This window comes from Leptopilina boulardi, unplaced genomic scaffold, assembly GCF_019393585.1.
Source record: "Leptopilina boulardi isolate dan_hultmark-lab unplaced genomic scaffold, ZJU_Lbou_2.1 LbouV2_342, whole genome shotgun sequence".
NCBI classification, from domain to species: Eukaryota; Metazoa; Arthropoda; class Insecta; order Hymenoptera; family Figitidae; genus Leptopilina; species Leptopilina boulardi.
Genome location: NW_026137910.1, coordinates 192,845 through 213,208, shown reverse-complemented (window position 1 = coordinate 213,208; position 20,364 = coordinate 192,845). Strand labels below are relative to the sequence as shown.

General features: G+C 26.4%; 3 protein-coding genes across 4 annotated transcripts in view; 2 read left to right on the top strand and 1 right to left on the bottom strand.

The window, feature by feature from the left end:
* The first annotated feature begins 226 nt into the window (after positions 1–226).
* Positions 227–4,369, top strand: LOC127285876 (zinc finger protein 711-like). The gene is made up of 8 exons (XM_051312079.1): positions 227–532; positions 738–781; positions 896–977; positions 1,053–1,180; positions 1,762–1,890; positions 1,979–3,300; positions 3,597–3,823; positions 4,048–4,369. The coding sequence occupies exons 1-8, from the start codon at positions 316–318 to the stop codon at positions 4,149–4,151; spliced, it is 2,253 nt and encodes a 750-aa protein (XP_051168036.1). The 5' UTR covers positions 227–315; the 3' UTR covers positions 4,152–4,369.
* A 955-nt stretch (positions 4,370–5,324) lies between these two features.
* The window catches only part of LOC127285999 (innexin inx2-like), a 55,773-nt gene continuing 40,733 nt past the window's right edge, over positions 5,325–20,364 (bottom strand). Inside the window, exons 1-6 of one of the 2 annotated variants that reach the window (XM_051312255.1) lie at positions 14,832–14,850; positions 7,617–7,985; positions 7,336–7,487; positions 6,950–7,192; positions 6,248–6,543; positions 5,325–6,067 (exon numbers count right to left, since the gene is read on the bottom strand). In XM_051312255.1, coding sequence (XP_051168212.1) covers positions 5,848–6,067; positions 6,248–6,543; positions 6,950–7,192; positions 7,336–7,487; positions 7,617–7,803 — 1,098 coding nt within the window. In that variant the 5' untranslated portion in view covers positions 7,804–7,985; positions 14,832–14,850 and the 3' untranslated portion in view covers positions 5,325–5,847. Of the gene's footprint in view, positions 6,068–6,247; positions 6,544–6,949; positions 7,193–7,335; positions 7,488–7,616; positions 7,986–14,831; positions 14,851–20,364 lie in introns of those variants that run through there. The other variant, XM_051312254.1, reaches the window with a different exon arrangement.
* On the top strand, positions 9,712–20,215 carry LOC127285994 (uncharacterized). The gene is made up of 9 exons (XM_051312246.1): positions 9,712–10,511; positions 11,288–11,427; positions 12,402–13,211; positions 14,618–14,732; positions 14,808–14,965; positions 15,057–15,200; positions 15,490–17,276; positions 18,014–18,162; positions 19,808–20,215. The coding sequence occupies exons 1-9, from the start codon at positions 10,001–10,003 to the stop codon at positions 19,930–19,932; spliced, it is 3,939 nt and encodes a 1,312-aa protein (XP_051168203.1). The 5' UTR covers positions 9,712–10,000; the 3' UTR covers positions 19,933–20,215.

Genomic DNA, 20,364 nt, shown 5'->3' with positions numbered 1-20,364 from the left:
TTTTTACAGAAGGTGTAAATTCTCCATAAGTGTAGAATCAGCATCATGGGACGGCGCCTTTATAGTTTGCAAACGTGAAATAATAAGAGTAATATAAGCAAAATAAGGCCAATGTACACTCGTGGTCAGATATGCAATTTTTTGTTTTTTTCTAACGCATATGTTGCCATGGCTACACGTGCGTTAGAAAAGGACAAATATGTGTAGGCAAATCTGAACACGAGTGTATGTATGTATAATAGATTTACGAACTATTGTGCGTAGGCCTTTAAAGTAGAAGGTAAACAGTAAAAATAGAACTTGTGAAAGAAGAAAATGCAGGGTATAGTCAGGAACATTAGCAAGGCTTTCACCACCTGGATAACCCCAGCTCAAGTTGGTATTGAAGCGAATGAAAATTGTGATAATGATTCACACTCAAAAGATTCATTAGAGGATGAAAATTTTACTGAAGATGAAGAAAGCGATAGTGACGAAGTGTCATTAACATTTGACACGGATCCGTGTCCAATGGTAACAACTCCTGTTGATGGTAACTATTGTTTTTTATTTTTATTAAATTTCTTCTAATTTTCATAATAGACCTTTTCATGCCGATCATTCTGTCCTCTTCCAACTTATGCATTATTGTATGTGCTAGATAAGGACAGAACGATCAGCATGAAAAGGTCTATTAGATACTTGTAGAAAATGTTGAAAGTTTTTTTTTCAAATTTAAAAAAATATTGTTTTAATAGCTACTTCAAGCAATCTGGTTATACCTTCTGACAATAATACAAATGTAAGTTGCTAATTTTTTATTATATCTATTTTTTGCATTAATTTATTAAAATTTGAATCAAATATTGTAAATTTTTTCCATTTTTATAAAAATTAATAAATCTTCACTGTTTAGAGTTTGGATAAAAGTTCTATGATTCGAAAATTTGATGAAATTTTTAAAAAGGAGCTGCGAATTATTTTGGAGCGTGTAAACGGTAAGTTTTTCTCCTTTATTTTTACAGGTTAAAAATAATTGTTGCTAAATGTTGTTTATTTATTTTCTATTTTAGAATGCAATAAATGTTTCGATGCACCCGAAGAACTCTTTGTTCATTTAGAAGTTGAGCATTCCAGTATTTCTATATTCAATTGTCATTTGTGTAAAATTCTAAGTTATTCACCAGAGGAGCTTATTTTGGTAAGTTATTTTTGAAATTTTATTAATTTAAAAGCGTAATCGTCGATGTATATCATTTAATTTATTTTTGTATCTTTTTTTTCTATAATTTTCGAATATTTTTACTACGGTTTTCATAATTAGCCCATCAAAATACATAAATGTACGTATTATCAAAAAAAAAAAAAAAAAACCGAAGGTATTTTAAAGAAATTCAAAATTCCGAAAATATTGAAAAAATCGTTTCTCCATAACCGGACAAAGCTTAAAATTTTTTTAAATTAAAAAAAAAATTATGAATATAAACAGTTTTAAAATTAAAATTTTAATTTTTAAATTGCAGAAAGTATAGTGAATTATTTTTCTAAAATTTTTTGCATCGATTTTTCGAAAAGTAATGTTTTTGAAAAACTCATCTCATAAAGTTTGATAAAAAAAAGTTTGAAAAAAATCATGCAACATTTTTTCGTAGAGTTTAAAAAAAATTAAAAAATTTTAGCCAAATCGAAAAAATCAATATAATCATATTTATAATAAGATAATATTTAACTTCTTTCATAATTTAAATTAACTATTGATTTTAATATTCAATTACTTTCTAGCACTATGAAGAGCATGGAGACTGTAAGTATCAATGTGTTAACTCTAAAACCAATACTCACAGTCATATTAGTCCTCAGCAATCACAATGCATCCAGGAGCCTGTTCTGCTTGAAAAAAGTTCACCGCAGGTATATTTTTCAAAAAATTATTTTGTTTTGTTCAATTTATTCATGTATTTTTATTTGTCCGATTGAAATAATAATTATTATTTTTCAGCTTACCAAATTAAAAAGTGACATCGATCAGCTACTTCTCTTAAATCCAGACGAGCATTATTCGTGGTGCTCGGATTTAATTGCATTCATTAATTTACCTGATGAATCATTGGATTCTAATTTTAATAAGTCTAAAATCGTGCCGGACTCAACCTCTGTCGAAGATGTAATTGTCCCAGAATCTGTACTCACTAATTCTTCGTCATCCTTGGAAAAGCAAGAAAAGATTTTCGATAAAATAGTCAATTTCGCAAGTAGTTCCCATCAAAATGAATGTAAGGAGGTCAAACAAAAAGAGACTGTTATTCAAACCGATGAAAAGACATTGCCAAAATATGTTCCCGAAAATAAACGATTTGTTTGTGGCTTTTCCAAGTGCTCTTATTTAAGTGTTAATGAAAATACGTTACGTTCTCATTTAAAAACTTTACACTCGGATGAACAATTTTTCAAATGTACACATTGTAAAGAGCAAAAATTGCAGGCAGATAATATTTCAATGGAAAGAATGGGAATTCATTTGAAGATGCACGATTCGAAACTCTATAAATGCTCCTACTGTAACTATTTCCATTATAAACGACACAAGGTAGATCGTCATCTTGATAAACATGTAGACCATGTAGACAATAAAAGACCATTTGTTGAAGTTGTTCGAGAATTTGAATCGAATAAATCGTCCCTCGAAGAAAATAAAAATAACACACCAAATCCAGAAGAAAATCTTTGGAAATGCAACAATTGTGATTATCATTGTGTTTACAAAGCAGAAATACTTGCACACGCCTCAAATGAACATAATGAAAAAAATCAATTTAAATGCACCGCTTGTTCATATAAAACAAATATTCAAATTGGATTGGATTGGCATTTAATTTCCAAACATCCCTATGAGCCTGAGGCCGATTTTCAAATGGTTTATCAAAAAATTGAGGGTACAAAGAAATTTATCGATTTAAACGAACATCAAGGAACTTCTGAGGAATCGTTCGATTCGTTGCCACTCTGGCGAAGAGATTTACCACAGACTAAACATATTCGAAGTATTCTTAATAAAGACGATTCACATCTTGAGATTTCTGGTTCTGCAGTATTAACTCCCGAAAATTGTAAAAAAAGAAAAAGCGATTCCGACTTGCCGAGTAAAGTAGCAAAAATAAAATTGGATGAGTCAAATGAACAGAAAATTGGTAAATTTGGTCCTTATGGGAATCCCGAAGAAGAATTTTATGTGTGTCCAATTTGCAAAAAAGGAAAAGAATATAGGACAAAACACAAACAGAATATGAAATTTCATCTGTTCAAAGATTTAAAATATTTCAGGTAAATTTATTAAAATAATTATTTATTTATTGCAACAAAATACCAATGAATATTTAATAAAATGTTGATTAGACGTTGCTTATAAAAAAATAATTATATTAAAAAAATATATACATATATACACACATCGTGAAATTTTCTAAAAACGTTGATTTTTAGATTCCTGATATCAAAAAATGCAAAGATATGTGAAAAATAAGAACTTAAAAATTTTTGGTATTACAATACTTCTTCCATGAGGAAGCAATTTAAAAAAAAATATCTTTTTTAATAACAATCCACTATTTCAATTTCAGATATGAGTGCCTTAGTTGTATATATGAGTCAGTTAACGTGTATTCGATGAAGATTCATTGCGCAAGAGGAAATGAAAAAAAACACAGGGGAAAAGTTTCCAATTTCGAAACTTTACCCATAAACGACGAAATTGAGGAGTGGGTTCATACTTTATTAGAGCGTCAAGGGGAAAAAATTCAAAAATACAAAAACGACAAATCTGAAATGGATAATATTAATGAGAATTGTAAGTAGCAATAATATTAATTTCATTAGATTAATTGTTTGTTTTTGTTGCCTGCACTTTCTTAAATTTTCACACTAAACCAACATTACTTGTGACATCCTATATAATTGTCTTTTTTTATAATAGGATTTATAATTTTAACAAAATACACAATTATTCATTATAATGAAAAAAAATGTGATATCTTTTTAAATAATAAATAAAATGTTCCTCTTCTTTTCCAGGTGATAAAAGAGATTATGTCTTTAAATGTAAATATTGCTGGCACGAATTCCCAAGTAAACGTGGAGTCAAAATACACGTAACGAAACAACATTTGATGAAATAAAACACAAAAACGATGTATAATACAAATGCACTTATTGTGTTCCTATTTTTCACTTGACGAATAATGTGTAATATATTATACAATTTATAGAAAAAAGTGAATTGTTTTAAATTTACAACGTATATTTTAATTATGTATGTATTTTACATGTTTACAAAAACTTTAAACTTGAATCTGTGTTTAAAGATTAAAAATGCGAAGATTATTCTTTTTTTTCAAAAAAAAAAAAATTTATAACACAAAATTAAACTTATTATTTCTGTAAATAAAAAAAAATGCATTCTGTTTTATACTATTAAATTATTATATATTTACCCTTAATTTTAAAAATTTGACAAACAATATTATTTAACCCCTTTTTTTTATTTTCGCGGTAAAATGTAAAAATTAAAAAACTTCAATAACAATATCTATTTTTGTAGGTATAGTAAAAAGAAAAATATAATATAATAACTGGAAATCAATTTTTTTTTAATTCAAAAAATAAATGAGGTAAATATTTGGTAATGATTACATTGAAATAACAAATTTATTTTTTTAAAAATTACAAACGTAATGAATAAAAAATAGGTAAAACATTTTTTTTAAATGAAATACTTCTTTTAATTAATAAGAATTGGCATAAAATTACATTATAATTAAACAAAATTTCATGTTGATTTATGCATGAAATTTGTAAATTAAATTAAATACTAATAACTAATTAAATAATAATTTACTTTGAATAAAGTAAATGATCAGAGGAAGATGACAGGAATTTTTTCTTTGATTTTTGCAAAATCGAGCAGGCTTCTCTAATTTTCTTGAACGTTTGAATAGTTTTTTTTTGTTTAATGAGAAATTGAAATTAATTAAAAATTATTTATAGTAATTTTTATTTTGTATTTGTACAAAATACAAAAAAAATCTGCTCAGTTGTTTTATAAATGTATTTTTATTTAAAAAAAATACGAAACATGTACAAAAATACATTATTTTTTCTAGAACAAGAAATTATTATTGAAGACATATATTAAAAAATAAGTACAAAATTTTTAACAGTTTAACACTACAATTATTCTCATATAGATAGATTCTAATGTGTCTCTTTTATATCAGTCATTAATAAGTAACAATTTTTTTTTTTTTTTTTTTAAAACAAATACTTAATATTAATATTTAAATACTTTTTCTTATGTATACTATATATCACTCGTTTAACAAAATATCTTATTAATACATTTAATAAATAAACTCTTCTTTCACAAATATTTAATCTCCAGGTCTACGCTTTATATTTAAAAAAAGAAACAAAAATTTCGAACAATTTTAATTGAAGTGAGAATAAAGCGTTACTTATGTTTTCTTTTAATAATAACATTTCTTCTTAAACTTATTGTTTCTCATGAAAATGTAGCTACATTATTTAAATAAATAAATAACCGCTAATTTTTTTTTTATTTTTATACTTATCTTTTAAATTTTTAATTTAATGTTTTCTTAGATTAATCAAACTTCTTTTTTTTAATCATTCTTTTCAAGATTAGTCTTTTTTAAATCCCTCCAAAAATATATACATATTATATATTAAATGTGGAAAATTTTTGGAATATTTCAGCTTTGATTTTTTAGACTAGGCACTTTGGCAAAAAATTGAAATCTCAGTCTCAAAGAATATTATATGTAAATCAAAAGTAAATGTTTCTTATGTATCTTATTAAGCTAAGCCTTCAGGAATTTCAATGGCTTTCGTATTCAATTGATCAACGAGTTCTTTGAATACAACGGGATTAACGTTCTCAGCAAGTTGATACAATATAAACCAATCTCCAAAATAAAGTTTTCTCACTACATTTTCAATTTTTTTTCTTTCCAAAGATCGAATTTGTGCTTGTAATAAATAAATTCTTGCCCATGGATACGCGAACATGACGATTCTAAAAAAATGAACTTTCTTTTAACAAATGAAAAAAAAATGTCTTTCGTAAAAAGAGAATGAATTATTTCGTATTAAATTAATTAAATTGAATGTAAGTTTTGAAAATGTAATTGAATTTCTGTGATTTAAAAAAAATTATAAGTAATAAATGGTTTAAAAATTGAATAATGAAAACTACCTGTAGATTATCGTGATTGTGCCAAGAATACAAAGAATGATTAACCAAAACCACAAAATGAGAAAAACCTTTTCATTTATCATATTGAGTGACAAAATGCAAAATGCATCGTGCTTTTGAATCGTTCCTGAGGAACCATACGTGTTCATTGAGCATTTTCCAGTTAATGGGAAAAGTTGTTTCAATGGATCAATCATTTTTGTAGTGTCATATGCTGTCGCAAATGTCACGGATGCGGGTCCAAGTAGAGAAAATTGACCATTTAGCAACAGATCAAGAAAATAAATTTGGCAGATCTGTAATAAAACAAAAAAAAAACAGTTAAAATAAAATTAGTTTTCTGATATTTGAGTTAAAATTTCTAAAATGTGCCAATATTTTTTGAATAGTCGAAATTTTTTCATGAAATTTACGCTTTTCTATTCAAAACAATAAATTAAATAAATTAAAATAAATTGTTTATATTTTCAAAAAAATGGAAATAATAATCGATTTTATAGATTAAAATAAAAAAACAAAAATTTGTAAAATTACACACAAAAAAGTTTGTAACAATAACTTGTATTAATCTTCAAATTTTAAAAAATTGTTCAACTTTTACTTGTTCAGAGTGTAGAAACTACATATATGAAAATATTTTTTTAATTATGACGATAAATCAATCACAATGATACAGTAAATTTTTTAATAAATACAACTCACCGAATTCAAAAGATTGAGTAACTCGCAAATAAAGAAACGAATAGCATAGAAATTATTCGAGTATAAATTGGCATTAGTAAAATAATTAGTGAGATGATTTCGTTTTTCTTCAGTCCAAGCCACCTGTGGAAGAGGAGTTGCAAGATCCTTTGCGAGAAAACTAATAATATTTCGTTCCCAAACGATCCATAAGGCACGAGGTATGTAAAACATAAGTGCTTGCAATCCGAGAAATAAGCAAACCTTATTCGAAAAGAAACATAATTAATTTAATAAAATTAAGACAATTTTAATATAATCATCAGAGTAAATTATTTTTTATTATTATTAAATAGATATAAAAAACTAGTTATTTTTTTTTTTTTTTTTATTTTTATTTTACGAACCCATTTATAATATTGTTGTTCAATCAAATCGGAATCATTTTGAGATGGTCGCATTCCCAAACCAACATTGTCGATTCCCCGGATTCCCTGTGTTTTTTCAGCAACTATAGCGGTGCTTGTAACCCAACAAAACGAATTTATTGCCTCTTTCGCTGTTGAGAGAGAAAAGAAAGTTTAATATTTATTTTAATTTGAAGATGACAAAAAATGCAGTTAATCAAAATCATAAATGAATCGATGAAAAACATAATTATATATGATAAAAGAATATTTTTACATACGTATTTGCGAATTTGTAGAGATGAAGCAATTAATCGGATTGCCGAAATAGGTTTTGAATGTTAGAAGTGCAGAACACGATGCCAGAAATAAAACTGTAACGCGTGTATAAAGACGAAAGACAACATTGTCAATACGCACCGGATCGTTTACCAGTAGACATTTGATTTCGTTAAATAATTCCAGCATTTTTTAAAAACTTTACTGCGTAAATCACTTTTTCAATATTTTCTTCTTCTTCTAACTTGTGGCTTCGTTTTTCAAAGTGAAAAGAACGCTTCACTTTTTAAAGCAAAGTTGCCAACGACCAGGGATGGGAGACCTCCAGCACTCTTAAAGCTGTGTACACAATGGTCTCCATAAAGGAGTTTCTACAGTATGGGCAAAAAACATTAATTAACAATAAGTTATTAATATAATACTAATAATTACAGTTATTAATATCATACAGGGTATTCCAAAAAGTATGGAAACTTGCAAATATCTCGAAAAGTATGCATTTTCATGAAAAATATATTCAAAACAAAAGTTGTTCCCAAAAAAAAGATCTACATTTTTGAAGCCAAAAATTAGTCCCGGGACCAGGGATGGGTAAAAGTGAGTTTTTCGAGGTTTTCTACGTATAATACATTTTCTACGTATTATACGTAGAAAACGTAGAAAACCTGAGTATTATACGTGTCTCGTTCTGCACATGCGCACATATGGATAAACAGCTGTTAATTGATAATAACAATAACAGATATACAAATTCCCTCTTTTTATATTCAATTGTAGCCAAGAATGCTTTTTCATTTGGTTTTTAATTTTAACCTGCTTTTATCTGTACTAGGGTAAATGCACTAATTGCGGCGAGATTCGAGTCAAAACACCTTTGAAATAGAAAATTCGACATTTCTATTGTATAAACTCAAGTTAAGACTTATTAAACTTAAAGCTTATGTTATTAAGATATTAAAAAAAAAATTTAACTCTATAAAAATCGATTATTTAAACAAATATGAGAAATTAAAACTAATACCGTAATTTTCTATTGCGGCGAGTTTGTATCAGTTTCGGTGTATCAATTTCGGTGACCAAAATTACGTGTATTTTGAAGATACTTTGCCCGCCGAAATTGAAGCCAATGGAAATCTTAAAAATGTTTCAATTGCGGCGCGGAAAAAAATTTGATCTCAAATAATTAAATTAATAATTGTTTAAATGTGCATCTTTATAAGTATTTGTATCAAAAAAAGATTAAAATAATTTTTTTTAATCATTTGGCAACAGTTATATTAAATATAATAGTAATAATAGTTATTTTTTATGAACGCGCCGTAATTGGTGCACTCGCCATAATTAGTACACTTACCCTAATTAGAATAAAAAAAGTTATTGGAATTTTAAAAAACCTTGTAAATTAATTTAAATATGTATTTTTATTATTTTTTATTCAAAGGTTTTTCCATGAAAAAAAAAAATTAAAAATAAACTTCTATATTGTTAATTAAAATTATGCTTATACGATACCATTAATATAATTTGTATTTACTTATATTTATATTCTAAAAATTATTATACCGGTTTTATTTTACAGGAATCGCAAAACACAAAAACTCCTCAAGATATGGATTTATATTTGGGAAAATTCTTTTTCGGATGTAACATTCCATTTTCAGTTATTTAATCAGATCATATTAATTAATAAATTGTTAAATAGAAATTACTTGAAAATTTTGTGAAATAAATTATTAAAATCACATTTTTCACTTTCTAAAATTTAAAAATCGCGCGCGTCACGTGATCTAAGTATTATACGTGACATACGTAGAAAACTAAAGACGTATAATACCACGTATTATACGTGTAGAAAACCACGTATAATACGTCACGTATAATACTTACCCATCCCTGCCCGGGACCCAACAGTGAAAAAAGAAGTGTTACGAAAATGCGTACTTTTAGAGATATATATTTTATAATAATAATAATAATAATTTTTTTATTAATATTATTATAAATTATGATATTAATAAAATAAAAATTATTTATAACTAATCAAATAATATCCTTTTAAATGATTTAAAAATTTCTCTACATTTTGTTGGAGTTTGAAAATCCCTATAGATTTACTAGGAGCAAATGCCGGACATCACGTGACCACTATGTCCACTATTCTACCAGAGGACTACACAGTTTTTTGCTGGACTGCATCAGCAAAGTTGACAAAGAAATTCTAAGAAAAAGGCAGTGCTTCTTTTTGTCATAACTGCATATACATATAACTTGTAAACAATAAAGAAATGTAGGAGAATATAGTCAAGAATACTAGCATCAAGATCGCAACAATAAGGAAGTGAAAAAGTGACTCACGATTATTGATAAGATCTACTCCAAAGACAAAATGGCAACCAAGTCGAATTTATTCGTATTTCATTCGAAACCAACATTTAAAACTAAAAAAAATCTTGATGGTTTCGAGACATTATCTAATGCTCATATTGTTAAAACTCGAAATGTTAACGAAGGTAAAAATAATTATGACAAAGTTTCGAAACCAAATAAAATTCCATTGGATGTTAAAAATGAATCTCAAGATGATTTGGGTTATTATAGTGAGAAAACGTTACAATACGATACTGAAATGAGTTATGACAATGAGACCACTACTGACATGATTAATTTGCTGAAAAAAGCCACAGACATTATGAATCAATTGATGACAGCTATTCAAAAACTTAGTACTCAAATTCAGGGTTCCAAGTTGCCAAGCGATACAGGATCTAAAGTTTCCTCATTTGTTAAAATTGATTCCTCGCAAAAAAAGCCAACACATAAATTAAGATCCAGATACGTATTCGGTGACATGATGTCACTTTCTGAAACAGAATCGATCGAATCTTCTTCTGTTGCTGGTAATTATTCTTCTGATTTTTAGTCAATTTCTTCTTATTTTAATATTTTTATTATTACTTATAGACAGAATATGTAAAGTTTACAACACGTTTATGATCAATGATTGAGAAAAAAAATTATTTTTCCATACAAATTATTATAATTTTTTGTCTGTAAAAATTTTTAAGTAAATAAATTTATTTTCCACGTGAAAAACGTCGGTGAAGTTTACAACGATTAAAAATAAACAATATTTTTCCATGCGCGGAAAATAATAAAACTTTTTGCTCTCAATTTTTTTTTTTTAATTTTTCGATCAAAAACCGTAAAAATTTTTTCAAGGAAAAATTATGATCATTTTTGTTGAAAAATATTTATTTTTCAAATGGATCAAAGTCGTTGCTGTCTATCAAAAAATCTGATAATTCGTAGTAATTATTTTTTATATTCGTACAATATATTTTTGACAATAAATTATTTTATCAAATTTTCTGTGTTTATTTAGGAGTTGGAATTTTTGAATAAATATTAATTAATATTAATTCTAAATTATTTCTATGTCTTTTTATATTAAATTTTCACAAAATATCCTTTATCGGGCATCTCAACTTAAAACTTCTAATGTGAATATAAATATTTTTTTTAAATAATTGCCAAAAATATAGGTATTGTACGAATATAAGAAATTACTACGAATTATAAGGTTTTTTCTAAAAATAGTCCACAACGACTTTGTGTGAAATATAATTGATTGACCTCAAACACCAAAAGAAAAAAAATTTTTTTTTTTTATTAGGTTGGAGTACCCAAAACTCCGAATGTGAGTCATATTTAAGCAATACAGGTGTTTTCAGTACAGACAGCGAGTCATTAATAAAAATTAAAAATGTTGTAAGTTTAGCTAATCCTTCAGAAGCTGAAAAGGATAAAAAAGTAGTAAGTAATTTTACCAAATAACATTTTTTCAAAAATTTAATACAACGTAATTTTTAGACGACATGTATTGTCGGAATAGTCGTTTATCTTAAAATAAGAAAAAGAATCTTTTAAGAGTTATAACTGTTTGTCTAATCGGTATATTTAAATTTTTTATTGATCTTAAAGATATTTTACTCCTATTTAAAAATCTAGTAAAAAAATTAAAAAATAAATATATTTTTGCGAATTATATCGAAAGCAAAATAAAGAGAAGTGCCAAGATACATTTTTTAAAGAGGAACAATTTTTGTTAGGAAAATTTTTTTACTGCTACTGTATTTCTTGAGGAAAATTAATTTCTTTTTTTTAAAAATAACAAAAAAAATTTTCTCTTCCACTAGTATTGGACACAAGTCAAATTTTTATGGGAAATATTCTTTACTATGAAGACAATTTTTGAGTAATTTGAATTCAAAGATTTTTAGCAAAATAGCCGCCACTTTGTTATTTTTGAATATTTTTTAACTCTCCTACCTGGGTGTCGATTATGTAATTTGATTTGACGTCAAAATCAAATTCATTTTAACGTCAATGTCAAATTTAATTCAACAAATTAATTGTTTTATTTAACTTCGACGTTAAATTAAAATTTAATTTTTTATTTCAATTTGACTTTGACGTCAAAGTCAAATCAAATTACATAATCGACTCCCTGATTTTTTGTCTCTTTCAGGTCGAAAAAGAAAAAATTAAATATCATAATTAGACAGAAAGTTATAACGATTAAAAGATTTTTTCTTCTTAATTTGACTATTCCGACTTGGAAAATTAAATTTAAACAAAAAAAAATACTTGTTTTCTAAAGAGCTTTGAAAAACAACATAAAAATTGATTTTCAACTCCAATAATGTTTAGTCTAACTGATTTGAAATGAATTCGGTCAATGTATTTTTTTAATTGTTTCTATATTGTAACTTGTCCAACTGTTTTAGGTGGAAAATATAAAAAAGAAAGGTTTGATTATCTTTAATCCAAAATCAAAAAAGAAGATCAAGTTTATTCCTGAGAACATAATAGTTCCAACTTCTTCAACAATTCAGACCAATTACTTGTCCGCAATGAGCCCGCCGAGTATCAAAACTTACATGGATGATAAAAATATTACGATTTCTAATATCTCTAGTCGATTTCTCAAAAAATCGGAAAATTTAACTACAGTTCCTATTGATTCAAAACTTAAAAACTTGACTCCCGTTACTATTGGAAGTAATCACATTTCCACAAAAAACACTGCTTATACTCCCATTACAAATATTAATTTTTCTACTCCTATTTGCAAAACTGATACATTTACTCCTATTGCTCCCATCAGTAATGACACTGCAATATCATCACCTACTCAAAAGCAAAATACTGCCATTGTCTACAACAATCCATTGCTTTTGAAACAAAATGACGCGTCGCAGATCGTTGAAAATTCAAAAGAACCAACTGCCTACAATGAAATGTTAAATTCAGAAAAATTGCAACATATTTACAAATGTATGGGTCGATATTGTTCCTTTACAACTGATAATGTAGATCATTTTCAAAGACACTTTGAGGGACACGCGATTATTTGTGACATTTCCAGTGATAATATGGAGCCGTACGATTTTAAAAAATGTGCTTACTGCTATTTAACTCTTGGAAATTGGGACCAACTGAAGTCGCATTATGAGCAAAATCATGTTTTTTGCATATATCAATGTAATTATTGCTTTTATCGAGCAATCTCGCATTGTTACGTTGAAATACATCAGGTGAGGACATTACTATTTTTTTGAGCATGTTTATAAATTCTCAAAATACTATATATTTCTATTTTATTAAATTTATTTAAATAATTATTATAATTTATAAAAATGTCCATTCATATTTCATTAGTTTACCACCTTTTCTGAAAATCCAGCAAAAATATTCTAATTTAACATCTCTTCTCTAATTTCTTCTAATATATTTTCTGTCAGTTCTTTATTCTTTCAACATGTAAAACAAATATTTAAAAAAAAAGTCAGGGAATTTTTTTAATTTTCTGGAATTTTTTTATTTTTTTCCCAAGGCAAATGCAAATTAAAAAATGATTTTTTAAAACTTGGATAACAATTAATTAATTTTTTTCAGTGAAATATTTAGTTTACATTTAACTAAAATTCGATTTAAAAGAATTTCTATTTAGCAGAAGAAAAACTTTGTTAATTAAGAATTTTGTTAAATAGAAATTCTCTTAATTGTGGATTTATTCAATGACAATTCTATTAAGTAAATATTTTGATAAATTGAAATTTACTAAAATAACAATTCTGTTAAAAAAATTGTTCTTTATGCAATTTTTCTTCACATAAATTCCGTTAAATTGAAATTGTATTAATTTGAAATTCGATGTACTAGAAAATCTGCTTTATATAATTTTACAAAATAAAAATTTCATAATTTAAGATTTGACGCCGTAAAAATTTTTTTAAATTAAATGTTGAGAATATTTATACGTCCCCAATTAGTTTATTTATTTCACTTAAATATTTTATTTTTTACGAAACATTATTTATTTAGTTCAAATACATATATGAAATTAGTGGATAATAGACAGGTAAATGATTTAATTGTATCAAATTAAATATTATTTGATCAAAATAAAAATTTTGTAGTGTAATTTAGGTCAGGAAAAAGGCTGGGAATTTTTTTTCCTAGAAGTTGTTAGACACCCTGTACAATATCAATAAAAATAATTTTTTTGAATTTTATACGTACGTTCAAAAAATTTTTAAATATAAAAAACAAAATTTTTTTAAATTAAAAATTGCAAAATTCAAATTCAAAAATGAAAAATTAATTTGTACAACATTGAAAATTAGGGACAAAAAAAATTCGAAATTTTAAAGAAAATATAAATTTTGGCGTTGGTTAGTCGCTTAAAACTTTAATATAGTAAAAGATACTTAGTCAATAATAGTAGACCTTTATCTTTAAAAAGCTCTTTCAGCTCATATTAAACTCAATTTTTTTTTTTAGAATTTCAATGTAAAATTTTTTTTTTAAAGTTACAAATACTATTGTTACTATTACTAATAATTAGTTATTTTTCACTAATTGCTGAAGTAAAAAGTGAGGAATGATTTTACTAGTAATAAATCATTGATTTTAACTGGATATATTTTGTTCTTTAAAGGCAAGTACTCATCCAACAAAACCAGTAAAAGTTTTACAAGGTGTCAATAATTTTCTACAGCCTCAGACAGAATTTAATTTTAGTGAACGGGTCAAGCCATTTGTTTGTCAAAATAGTAAGTTTTTTCATATTTAAACAATAAAAATAATTTTAATTTTTTGCTTTTTACATGGTTTATTTATTGTTCCAGAGTGCAACGAAATTTTCTACGTACCTGAATTATTTCATTATCACCTAATAAAGGACCATTTAAACTTGTCAAAATTTATATGTCATTTATGTGAAATACACAATAATAATAATAATAATAATGAATTGAATCAGTACACTGCAGAGGATCTTATTGTTGTAAGTAATTTTTGAAATTTTCTCAATTAAAATGCTTAAACGACAAAAAAATTTTTTTGTTTTTATTATAATATAATCAATTACTGTTTAGCACTACAAAACCCATGGAATCTTCAAGTATCAATGTTTACATTGTACTTATGGCTCGGATTATGTAACCAATGTTTACAGTCATCTTAGTGATCGACATAGTAACAAGAAGCCTATTCTTTTTGAAAGAAGTTTACCTCCTCAAGTATGTTTCTTAAAAAATATTTTCTTTTTTCCTATTGAATTTATTTAACTGATATTTTATTTGTTAGATTTAAAAAAAAAACATTCTATTTATCACGGTGTCTAACGGTCTGGGAATTTCTATAATTTTTTGGTATTTTCTGTCAGTTGAAGTAACTTTTTTGGAAATTTCTTTAATTCTTGATTTTCTTTTCTATTTCCTTTAATTTTTGATCGATTTATTATTAAAATTTTCATTTTGGGTGAAGTTAGATACTGATTTATTTATAATGAACTTGATCATTTTTCAGTCCAACAAATTCATGAGTACCATTGATCAGCATGTGCTAAAAAATCCAAACCCGCAACAAGCATTATCCTCGGACTTAACTACTTTAATTAATTTACCTGATGAATCATTGAATTTTAATTGCAATTCTAAAATTGAATCGGACGGTTCTCTAAAAGAACATTTAAATAATTCTACGCTATCAGTGTCTCCTCCTCGATCCAGCAGTCCGACATCTATTCAAATAATTTCTACCGAAAATCTCCAGAAGGCGGATCAGCAATTGGAAAATTCGACATCAAATTCTAAAAATGACTGTGATAGAGAAACAATAAAGGATAGTGAAGTATGTCAAAATAACGAAAGATTGACAAACAAAGAAGTAGAACCAAAAACTAAGGATGTAATACTTGTAAGCAGCGACAATAATAATAATAAATCGTTAACTCGCAAGAATTTTAAACCCAGCGGACTTGTAGCCGAGGAATTATATAAATGTGGAAAAGTCAGATGCAAATATTCAGCTCCAAATTCAGAAACTCTAAGGAGTCACATGGAAGATTGTTGTTTAAGAAAATTCGAATGTAAACATTGCCGTAAGGTCTGTCGATTGATTGGTTTTTTCATGATGCATTTGGAAACACATGGATTAAAACGATGCGTTTGCATTGATTGTGGTGAAAGATTTGCCACTCAAAAACAAGTTACAACGCACATAATGAAGAAACACAATGCTGCTTTTAAACGTATTCCGGTAGATCAGAATAATCCAACTGACGACGATCTCCTTTATTTTCAACCAATTTCCAAGACCGAAAAGAAGCAATCAATGTCAATTAAACAATCTGAAAAAGAAAGTCCGCAAGTTACTATTCAACGAGAAATTAAATGTAATTTTTGTCCATTCTCCACGAAAGATCGCTTGAATATCTTTGATCACTTACAAATTCACACCACAGATGAAATTGTTCCAGATTCTGCATCTGTTAATTCTGTTCCATGCTTGGACAAGCGAGAAAACAAGTTCAATAAAATAGTCAATGCCGCGAGTAGTTCCTATCAAAATGAACATGAGGAAATCAAACCAAAAGCAACCAATGAAAAGACGTTGCCAAAATATGTTCCCGAAAATAAACGATTTGTTTGTGGCTTTTCCAAGTGCTCTTATTTAACTGTTAATGAAGATACGTTGCTTTCTCATTTGAAAACTTTACACTCGAATGAACAATTTTTCAAATGTGCTCATTGTAAAGAACAAAAACTACAGGCAGAGAATATTTCAATAAAAAAAATGGGAATTCATTTAAAAATGCACGATTCGAAACTCTATAAATGCTCCTACTGTAACTATTTCCATTATAAACGACACAAGATAGATCGTCATCTTGATAAACATGTAGACCATGTAGACAATAAAAGACCATTTGTAGAAATTGTTCGAGAATTTGAATTCAACGAAATCAAATCATCTCTCGAAGAAAATAACAAAGTCGCTCCAAATTTAGATGAAAATAATGTTCTTAATGAAGAGGATTCAAGTTCTGAAATTTCTACTCCTCCAACATTAACTCCTCAGAAATCGATAAAAAGAAAGATCGACTCTGAATCGCCGAGTAACCAAACAAAAATAAAGTGCATGAAGCCAATGGCATTGATTGGATTGGATCAATCGAAAGAGCAGGAAATGGGTGAATTTGGTCCATACGGGAATCCCGAGGAAGAATTGTATTTGTGTCCAATTTGTAAATTTAGTACATCGCACAAATACGCTATGAGAGATCATCTGTACCTAGAATTAGGATATTTCAGGTAAGAATTGTCAACTAAAACTTTACTTTATACCATGGTGTGTCAATATTTTTTTTTTTAATTACATAATGAGCTATTTTAATTTGTGCGACGAATTTTGAAAATTACCAACTCACCAATGAGGTTTAAAAATAGAAACTAAATTCCTAATATACTTAGATTCGAAAATTGCGCATTTAAATGAAATTTCGATTCAATATTTAAGAGGAAAAATTAATGAAATTTCAACTTATTTTTTCCTCTTTTTTTTAAATTGAAGTTTTTACGAGATTCTAAAAAATCATTTAAAAAAGCTTGTAAAAAAGATTGGCTATGGAAAATAGTTAAAATTTTAAAAGTAATTCAATTGTGAAAAATCTTAATTTTTTTAAAAACTTGTATGTATAGTATATATACCTATATATTTTTTAAAATAGTCAAAAATTAAGATTAATTTAAAAAAAAAAAAATATTTTAATAGTTTCTACACCGAAAGTGAACTTTGAAAAAATTTAGACCTTGAAAAGTCCTTGAATTTTTTTTTTACAAGAATTGCTGGACTTATTTTTTTTAATTTCATTAATTGAATTAAATATTAAATTAAATTTATTTCTATCCTTCCAATAAGACTACGAATTATTCAAGTTTGATGAAAATATTTTTTCAGCTTTTGGTCACTTCATTTGAAATATGTTATTTCATTTGAAATATTTAAATTTATTTATTATTATTTAATAATGATTTTATTTTTACGTTAGATGGCATTGTAAAAGTTGTGGATTTGTGACATTAAACAAGAACGAGCTGACAAATCATTGTGCTAAAAATCACATGGATCAAATTCCAAATATCGAATTTTTACCAATAAATGACGAGATCGAGGAATGGGTTAACGTCGTCAAAGACAGTGAGATATTTTTTTAACTATCCCAGTTTTATAATTTGAATTTTTTAATTTAAATTTAATATTAGTGCGATTCCAAGTGAGATTTTGACTTTTTCGGAGTAGGTTAACCGATTGCAATGCAACTTTGGAATTTTGTTATATATAGTAAGACTAATCTTTAACGTAAATTTCAGCCTAAAATATTTGTTAGTTTACGAGATTTGCAATAATAACAAAAAATTAAAAACTGCTATATCTTCCGTTCTAATAAACGGATTGAGGTCTACTTTTTTTTAAAATGTCAAGGAAAATGAGAGGAATAAATCTCTTTCAGAACATTTTTTTATAATTTTACAACTAAAAAAATTATTAAATAATAATTGAATAACTTTCGCGCGACTAACTAAAATTCAATCACTTAAACGCTAAAATGATCTTACCTGTGTTTTCTTTAATGTTCCAAAGGATTTTTATTGTAAATGTAAGTTTAACTTAAGAAATTTTATTAATTTATTGGTATAAACAATTGAGATTTCTGCTAGTTGACGTGCAGACGACATTGCGCACGCAGCATTCTCACATAGCCAACTGACGTGATTCGTGGACTAAATTGGCTATGTGAGAATGCTGCGTGCGCAATGTCGTCTGCACGTCAACTAGCAGAAATCTCAATTGTTTATACTAATAAATTAATAAAATTTCTTAAGTTAAACTTACATTTACACTAAAAATCCTTTGGAACATTAAAGAAAACACAGGTAAGATCATTTTAGCGTTTAAGTGATTGAATTTTAGTTAGTCGCGCGAAAGTTATTCAATTATTATTTAATAATTTTTTTAGTTGTAAAATTATAAAAAAATGTTCTGAAAGAGATTTATTCCTCTCATTTTCCTTGACATTTTAAAAAAAAGTAGACCTCAATCCGTTTATTAGAACGGAAGATATAGCAGTTTTTAATTTTTTGTTATTATTGCAAATCTCGTAAACTAACAAATATTTTAGGCTGAAATTTACGTTAAAGATTAGTCTTACTATATATAACAAAATTCCAAAGTTTCATTGCAATCGGTTAACCTACTCCGAAAAAGTCAAAATCTCACTTGGAATCGCACATTATTTTTTCAACAAAGTTTAATTATCATAAAAATGTGCAAAGTATTCATTGTATATATTTTTGTGAATTTAAACATCAAATTCTTTAAAACAGAAACTAATGAAATGAAATTTCTGAAAATTCAAATCATTTACTTATAAAAATGTACCTTTTATGGAAATTCAATTTTATAGTCTTATAACGCACACATTCTTTAGAAATTATTATTCATCATCATATAAACTTGATCCAAAAATTGCTGAAAATATTGTTTAACTTTTTTTTATTTAACCATTTAGGGACAAAATTTTTTCTTAAAAAAAAAATATAGAATTTTTATTTTTAAACAAATTATTTAGGGGGAAATAATTAAAGTTTTTTGTTTGAAGATCACAGTTTGGAATTTGGAATTTATTAAATTAAATGAAAAACATCTTACGGAAGAGAGATTGTTTTAATGTTTAGTTTTAAAAATCAAGAAAGTTTTGCAAATGTTAACATGTTGCCTGAAAGCAACATTCGTTCTGTTCTGTTTATTTAAATAATAAAAATACGTTTCTCTTATATTTCAGATAATGAAACAAATGTTTACAAATGCAATCACTGCTATTGTGAATTCAAGAGTCAACCTAGTGTCATACAACATGTAACAAAACAACATGGAGAGCAAAACTGGACGAAAATGCACTCAAAATGATGTAGGTACAAATACGCTTATTGTTCTTATCAAGCAGTTTTTTTATTTTTTTTTCTGGAAAGTTTTCTATTTTTTCTTTTATTTTATGAAAAACTCAGTTGCTCTGAGAATTTTCACCTTTTGCCTTGTGAATTCAGATTATTCGCTTGCAAAAATATGATTTTCACTTTAGAGAATCTCTTTATACCTTTCTGCACGCTTTTTTATTTTATATTTCAATTATAAGTATCTTAAATCACTTTTTTTACCAATGTGTTTTTATCACTCTTGTCTCTTCTTTATTTAGAATTTTAGTTAGTTACAATCACTAATTGTAATTTGTAATTTTAAAATATGATTTTTTAGATTAATGTTTGAAAACATTACTATTCTCTTTTTAGATGAAGAGATTTTATGTAACTAAATAAAATTTAGTATTTTTTTCTAAATAAA

Coding starts and splice junctions, on each gene's coding strand:
- LOC127285876 (XM_051312079.1), top strand. CDS start 316: ATGCAGGGTATAGTCAGGAACATTAGCAAGGCTTTCACCACCTGGATA. Junction 1,181..1,761: donor CACCAGAGGAGCTTATTTTG/GTAAGTTATTTT, acceptor ATTACTTTCTAG/CACTATGAAGAGCATGGAGA. Junction 1,891..1,978: donor TTGAAAAAAGTTCACCGCAG/GTATATTTTTCA, acceptor ATTATTTTTCAG/CTTACCAAATTAAAAAGTGA.
- LOC127285994 (XM_051312246.1), top strand. CDS start 10,001: ATGGCAACCAAGTCGAATTTATTCGTATTTCATTCGAAACCAACATTT. Junction 11,428..12,401: donor CTGAAAAGGATAAAAAAGTA/GTAAGTAATTTT, acceptor CAACTGTTTTAG/GTGGAAAATATAAAAAAGAA. Junction 15,201..15,489: donor AAAGAAGTTTACCTCCTCAA/GTATGTTTCTTA, acceptor ATCATTTTTCAG/TCCAACAAATTCATGAGTAC.